Below are 7,877 nucleotides of genomic sequence, written 5' to 3'. Positions count from 1 at the left end.
GTAAAATATATTAAGCACAAATCATGAATTAAAAGTAATGAATTGGATTAGCTCAAGATATATCTTGTTTTAACAAAATCTAGCTCACAAATCAATTGCTCACTCAAAATAAACTCCAAAACCAAATAATTCCAATCAAAAGATAGTGCCACCTAAGCACATCATCAAAATCCCCCACACTTATTCTTTCATGTCTCATGCAAGTTAAGAAAGATAAAAATCCCCCCCCCAAAAAAAAAAAAAAAAAAAAAAAAAACCAAATTCCTTAACATGATTATAGAATAGAAAAGAAATAACCATCTAAAATTGTCAAATTCAAACCCCAAGCATTCATGGACATCAAATTTAATTTTTGGCTAACAACATGATAACTTTCATCCATCATGAATAGTTTGAAAATGACATTTCACAAACTCACAAGAAATAAACTTTTGGGTGGCACTCATCCTACATGTACAATATGATTAATAGTAGAGGTTTCTCGAACTACCCATGGCTAAAGCACTACCAAATGCTTGCTTTTCGTCTATTCTTCACCTTCATCACATATACTAGATTCATAATTATGAAAGTTCATTTGAATTGCAATGGAAACAAGAATCAAATGCAATTGAAAGAGTTAATATTAGAAAAGCAATAAGGAAAGAAAAGTATCATTAAAAGGTGGAAGATATGGAACTAGAATGTTATGATGATAACTTTTAGTCTTGGCACGAAATTTGCTCCTCAATAACATATTTCAGCTTCCACCAGTGTTCACAGTTGTTCTAATCACATATACACGACAACAAATTCCTCAAAATTTGTCAAGCTTGCAGTTCAATCTTGAATTCTATATCTAAGTTTCCAAATGCAGTTTAATAGCTATTTCTACAACATTTTCCAGCACTTTGAATTCAATAAGATGGTTCATATGATATTTAATCCCAAGTACTTTGAATTTCAATTTATCTCAACTAAAAAATGACAATAAATTTTATCCAAAATCTATCCCTTCATCCTTTCATACATATCGAGACTCACTTGTATTCAGCTTGAATTCAACTTCAATGGCTACAATTTCAGGCATCTACCCTAACTGCAGAATGGTATACTCACTTTAATCTTCATTCCCCAGTTTCCACTTATTGCGACTATTTGTATCTACTTTTAATCTATCAGTTATACTATGAAAGTTCAAGATCTTATTTATCAATACTCAACAATCAGCTAACTTCCAAGTTCGAATGATCAAATGGCTTAAATCTTCAAGATCAAATGGCTTTTGTTATCAGATTCCATTAATATTTTCAAAATCAATGAACTTTTCTTCATTTACAGTTTGTAGCTATATCTAGAACAACTTCTAATTCATCAGCATTATTTCCACACATTTGTAATTTCTACATCAGAAACCATAAGAAGGCATACAACAACTTCCAACCAAATTCACACTCAGCAATTTGAGAATGCCAGAAAACTCAAATCAATATCATATAAGACATTAGCAATAAATGATCTCCATTTGTTGATAAAAAATATATAATCTTCTTGTATTTCTATTGGTGCAATCGACCTCTAGGGTTTTGATGTTTGATAATATACCTATGTTTGGTCAATTTGACCAAGGGTTGATCCTAATAGGTGGCAAAAGATGAATACGCTCAGCCCCAGTGCCCCCGCCAACCTGTCCCAGAGCCAATACAAAGGAGGTAAATCACGGGCGGCTACTAGCCTTTGGAATAATGACTAACATATAAGAGAGGCATTTACCTCAGCTTTGCCCAGATTCGAACCCCAGACGTCATGGTGGCAACACCTCATGTGCTAGCCTGTAAAATGCGATGCTCAAATAATGATTAAATAAAAAGTTTATTTAATAAATAATCTTATTGGATTTTTTTAGAAATTTTAAGAATTTTTTCGAGATTTAAACGGAGGTCGTATGACATGTTTGAAGGGCTAAAACTATTGAGTTTAGCGAAAGCCTGTTTAGAATAACCCTCAAGTGGGAGTTGATTAATTTCATTAAGGTTAATTGACCTAGGTATAAAAACTAAACCCAAGGTTTAATTCCTTATTTCATTTCCTTCCTTCGATTCTTCTCCCAAGTGCTTGTGTCCGAACCACCGACTCCCTCTCACGATCATCTTCCATTGCCTCTCGCCGTCGCCGATGATCACCGAGCCCGACGCCCAAGCGGTGAGGTCGATTACCACAGCTAGCCGCCGACGATCTCTGCCACCGCCCTTTGATGTTATTCCGTCACTACAAGAAAAAAGTCAAACAACAACGGTTTTTCACCGTTGTCGTAGGCCATTTTGAACTGTTGTTAAAGGCCGTGTTGTTAAAAGGGGTGGCAAAAGACAACAGTTTTTAACCGTTGTCTTTGAAGGCAAAGACAACATTTTTTACAACGGTGAAAAACTGTTGTCTTTTCCTTCAAAGACAACAGTTTTTCACCGTTGTCTTTGAGCGTCTACCTTTAATAACAGGGTCTTCAACAACAGTTTTAAACTATCTACGACAACGGTGAAAAATCGTTATCTTTTTTAGAAAAAAAAATAAAAAAAAATAAATACACAATTTTCCAATATTATAAATCATTCAAAATACTAAATTTCAAAATAAAATTTAATATACAATTTTCTAACATTCAAAAATAATATCTATAACATTCCGAAGAAATTTCATAAGCAACCAACAAAATTTCATAAGCAACCAACAAAATACAACAAAGCTATGACCAAGTGATTTTGAAGCAAATTCTCCCCTAGGAAGGCTATCACATTGTTTGCTCACTTCAGCTAAAATTGCATCAACATTGACACCATCTCCAGCAATGACAAGAACTACCTGACTGTCAGGACCATGTTCTGCCTGTAAAATTAGCGATTTTATAAAAGAAGAGCACCAAACCCATGGAACAACTATCCTTATAGCAATTTGAAAGGTTTCATTGTGGATTTTTATCAAGTCTTCAGGTAATAAATTCCAGCTACTGAAAATTACAACAAAAAACATTAATAACACAGGCACAATAGAACAGAAGACTCTGCACCTGAGAGAGTAGATCTGCAGCTATGTGAACTGGATTGGCATGTCTGTCGGCGATGACCAGCACCTCTGAAGGGCCAGCAGGCATATCAATGGAAACCATGGCTTCACTATTCTGCAAATCAGCCAAAGTATTCACCAAGGATCATTCTCTTCGTGATCAACAAAATGAACAGCTATGAGGATTGAACAGAAATTTAACTACTGTAGAGACATATCTCTAATACAATATCTATGAGATATATCCATACCAATTGAACACCTTACTGGGAATCAAAAATGAAGCCACGACACTGGCAAAGGTTATCAGAATTAGGGAGAAACAAATAAATAACACCCAAGTTGATAGGTTAAAGCAGATTTATCTTTTTAAGTGTCATAAAATTGATGGTAGATGATTTGTGTATTACTTGGGCAATGATGTAGTTGTTTCCACTCCAATCCTAAGTCTAGTTTTAACAGCTCAAAAATGATATTTGCATTCACTATTTAGAGGCTATCAATGTCACAATTTTTTAAGCTAAGAACATAAACATTATTATAGTTCCCACTGGCTATGAAACTTTCTTGATAAAATTTGGTTCCTGTGTTTCTGTTAATCACTTTTCCAGGAAATAACAGTACCTGAGGTACATGATTCAATTTTATTCTTAAGGCAGGGATTTAGCTGAATGATTGTTCCTAACAAATCTTATCTGACCTATAGCTCCAAGTTTCTGATTAACTGCAAGGGGAAAAGAGCTAATAGTTTACAGAAGAGCCAACTGATCTGTCATTTCATTCCTGAAAGATCTAGAAAGGAATGGCCATATTATCTGTTACATTTTGATCTTCTTACTTAACATATTATCTTCTTCCAAAAATCACCACAAAACAAGATAATTAATACTACAGATTTGATTTGATTGATCACTACATTTCCAGTACCTCATGACAAGGAAAAAATCATTTGTGCATAGGACTAAAACAAGGTAAGTAGATGTAATCAAATGATAAGAGCAATATTCATAGAAATGTGAGGCTACAGAATTATTATCATACCTGAAGAATCATTTTTGCAGCAGTAACATATTGATTTCCTGGCCCAAAAATTTTTTCAACCTGAAAAAAGCAATTAAAACATAGACGTAAAAGTAAGTGCAATCAATATTACATAATGCTTAAACCAAATGAAGAGGAGTATCAATTAAAAGCTTGACAGAAAACAAAGATTGAGTTAGTAGGGAGATCCTGCACCACAAGAGAATCTCATATAGGTGTATATTTGTTCATGTATGATATGTAGGATTGACACAACAGCTAGAGGAGGGGGTAGTGAATAGCTGATGTCTGAAATACACAAATCAAAATCTTGAGTGCAAAGCTTAATTAAATGTTCGTTACTCAATGGAAATAAAATAAGCAACACTAGCAACACTAACTCCGTTGGTTCAGAACGCCTACATTCCAAATGTTTTTGTACTAACTAAATGAGAGATTCAAATATAGAATGCAGCAGAGAAATTTGCACACAATGCTCAGGCAACAAAATCCACCGTAATATAGTATCATATTCATGAAACAAGGCTCATAATGATGAAAAAAGTTATATATATGTATATATATAATTGAAGCATGAGAATAATAGTTTGTGTTCAAGATTGCAAAAATGATGATTTTGTATGCAAGATAGCTCTCCTGTAAAAAAGTTTGTAAAAGTAGAAGATGAGTTAGTGCTAGTGTTCCTAGTTCCTACTCTTTCTAGCCAAGATGCCCACCTATCACTATTAAGTTTCCCAAAATGATAAAGAGATACCACCTCAAAATCAAGCTACATATACAAAGCACAAAATTACAATCCAGATAAAGCAAAGACAGAAGAAACTTGAAAATACTGCCAAACAAGAGATGCAACTTTCAATGGTGAGGGTTTGCAATCAACGTATTAGATGTTTGTAAGGATTACCTTTGGGCAAGATGATGTTCCCCAAGCCATCGCTGAGATCGCCTAAGATAGAATGCATAGATACCATTGTGAGAAAAGACTTGTTGAAGAAAAAAAGAATGAAAAGGGTTAGAAATTGACGAACCTGAGCTCCCCCAGCTTTTAGAATGTGGGTGACGCCAGCTTTCTTTGCACAATATAACACTTCCTGTTGTCACATAATCATGTTAACCTATGTCTTAACATGGAAAACCAGTGTAGGGATAGTGATGATAGATTATTTTTTAAGGCTACCTTGCAAATACTGCCATCACGACCAGGCGGAGTTGCTAGAACAATGGTTTTGCACCCGGCAATCTGTGGAGGCTGGTGCATACATAAATAAATTGAAAGTTAAACCAGATCCTTTTGCCTAAATGTGTCAAAATTCACTATGACTACAACATTGGATATTGTAAACAAGGATACTATACCACCGAGAGCATCAAAGCAGTTGAGGGTAAGACTGCAGTACCCCCTGGAACATAAAGGCCAACAGATGCAATGCACCGTGCTATTCCTTGGTGTGCAGCTTCATAGCAACGGTCCTCATCTCGTCAACGAACGAGCGGTCCCGGGAGGCCTGCCGCTTCTTCGGCATCTCTGCGGTGGTCGCCGTGATGACCATGGTGCACAGGGGCTTCTGGTAGGAGGCCTCTCTCCGGTGATGGTGAGGGAGGGCGAAACGAACCGGACCAGAAAGGGAGGCAAGGATGAGGCGTGCTCAAGCACAGAAAGCTTGGGATTGGGAGATAGGAAGCGTGGAGGAGGCCATACTTATGCTTCTGCCGCTACTCTTCCTCCTCCTGTCCCAGGCAGCTGTTACAGCTACGGGGCAGCAGCAGCAGCAGTGGAGCCAAGAAGCTTGTGCTCCCTTCTCTTGCGGTCTGTTCCACGACATCAGCCACCCATTTCGTCGAACAACTGATCCGCCTCAGTGAGGGGATCGGATGTACGAGCTCACCTGCGACGGCGACAAAGCCACCATCTCCATCGGCTCCACACACTACTTGATCACTCAGCTATCTTACAAAAGCGGCACGATCCGCTTGGTGGATCCGAAGTTTGCGAGCGGAAGCTGTGGCCTCCCTTCCCAATCTTTGTCACCCTCTGATCTTTCAAGCTTTGGCTTCGACCATTACCAAAATAGTTGGTGGGCAAGTTTCATGAGTTGTAGGAGAAGAATCGAGGCCCAGAGTTTGTATCATCTTGTTCCTTGCTTGAGCAACAAAAACAACACTTTTGTCTATGTCGTTGTTGCAGATAAAGGAAATAGTTTGTCATACCTTTATCCATCATGTCATTTTGTGTCGATGATTCCAGCAGCAGAAGTGAGGAGGCACTAGTGAGGAGGCAGCGAAGATGGATGAAAGTCGAGGTGGCGAGGAGGAGGCGCTGGTGAGAAGGAGGCAATAAAGATCGCTGAAAGTCGAGGCGACGAGGAGGAGGCAGTGAAGATGGCTGAAAGTAGAGGCCGCGAGGAGGAGGTGGCGAGGCCGAAAGTTGAGGCGACAAAGAGGGCAACGAGGAAGGAGGCAGCGAAGAGGGTGGTGAGGAGGGAGGCAGCGAAGAGGGCGGTGAGGAGGGAGGCGGCGAAGAAGGCGGTGAAGAGGGTGGTGAGGAGGGAGGCGGCGAAGAGGGCGGTGAGGAGGAGGCGGCGAAGAGTAGGGTTTTAGGAAAGAGACAGAAAAAAACAAGGCGTAAACAACACTGACAGAAAAATGACGAAGGAGAAAAAGTGGCGAAAGAAAAAACAATCGCATTCAACAACATTTAATAGACAACGGTTTTTAAAAACCGTTGTCGTAATCCCAAAAAAGCACACATAGATAACAGTTTTAAAAAACTGTTGTCGTACCCTTTAAAAACTGTTGTCGTATCCAAAAAAAAAAACATAAATAGACAACAGTTTTTAAAAACCGTTGTCATAGGCAAAAAAAATTACTAAAAGACAACAGTTTTTGTTAAAACCGTTGTTAAAAGGCAAAAAGACAACGGTTTGGTATAAAACTGTTGTCGTTTGTGTGTTGTTGAATGTCATTTTTCTTGTAGTGCGTGCCCTAGCCATCTCCACTGTCACTCACCCTCTCGCCAATGCCTAATGTTGTCGTTGCCACCCGAGGCTGCACTACCCTCTGTCGATTGTCCGGCATCGCTGTCGACCCTCTCCTCTTTAGACGACAGCTCGACCAGGGGTGATGCGCTGGCTGCGCACAAGTCTCACTGAGCCGAGCCCTTACCTCTCGGTATGCTCCCGATCCTTCTCAGTCGCCGCCCTCCGCCTGATTCAACACCTCAGCCATAACCTGGCACCACCGTTGTCACACGTCGGCCACTGTCTCTAGTGAAGCACCGTCAATCCCACAGTAGTCCACCTATTCCTTGGTTCCCTTTGAGATAGTACCCTGGTCATCGCCACTTGCGCTGTCGGTGAGTGGTCATCTTGAGCAGATTTTCATCCTCACTAGGACTAGTTCCTCTTGCGTGTTCTTGTCAGGATGAGCTCCAACAGTGGCTTCATGGTCACATACTCATCGGCCACCTTCCTTTGTTTTGACTGTGAGTTTGATCTTGCTTCTACTGTCCAATTGGTTTTCTGATTGAGAAGGAGCAGTTCCATCATATCACTGATGAGGTATATGCAGAAAATCATTGCTCCTTTGTTGGTTTAGTTTCGTTTCAAGGTTGCCCTCTTTGATTCTTATGTAGATTGTTCTGTTTAAGGGTGTTTGGATTATGAATTCAATTGGGCATGTGAAATGTGAAGATTTTAGATCTTTATTGGGGATTTTGATTCAAGGTAAGCAATGTGTGGAGTTTTGGTTGTATTTCTATGAGGATTTGGTGGATATGCATTTGTATCAGATTTAGATTAGAG

The 7,877-nt window shown here is 39.0% G+C and overlaps 1 protein-coding gene across 1 annotated transcript; it reads right to left on the bottom strand.

Moving 5' to 3' along the window:
- Positions 1–1,310: 1,310 nt before the first annotated feature.
- LOC122026698 (histidinol dehydrogenase, chloroplastic-like) lies at positions 1,311–5,627 on the bottom strand. Its single transcript, XM_042585425.1, has 10 exons — positions 5,570–5,627; positions 5,434–5,519; positions 5,255–5,326; positions 5,106–5,168; positions 4,982–5,023; positions 4,078–4,137; positions 3,041–3,151; positions 2,702–2,859; positions 2,124–2,247; positions 1,311–1,382 (listed from the first exon to the last, which is right to left on the bottom strand). The coding sequence occupies exons 1-10, from the start codon at positions 5,625–5,627 to the stop codon at positions 1,311–1,313; spliced, it is 846 nt and encodes a 281-aa protein (XP_042441359.1).
- Positions 5,628–7,877: the final 2,250 nt, after the last annotated feature.

The sequence above is a fragment of the Zingiber officinale genome, chromosome 10A, assembly GCF_018446385.1.
Source record: "Zingiber officinale cultivar Zhangliang chromosome 10A, Zo_v1.1, whole genome shotgun sequence".
Classification (NCBI taxonomy): domain Eukaryota; kingdom Viridiplantae; phylum Streptophyta; class Magnoliopsida; order Zingiberales; family Zingiberaceae; genus Zingiber; species Zingiber officinale.
Note: the sequence above shows the minus strand (reverse complement) of the source record. Positions and strands in the feature narration are given on the sequence as shown.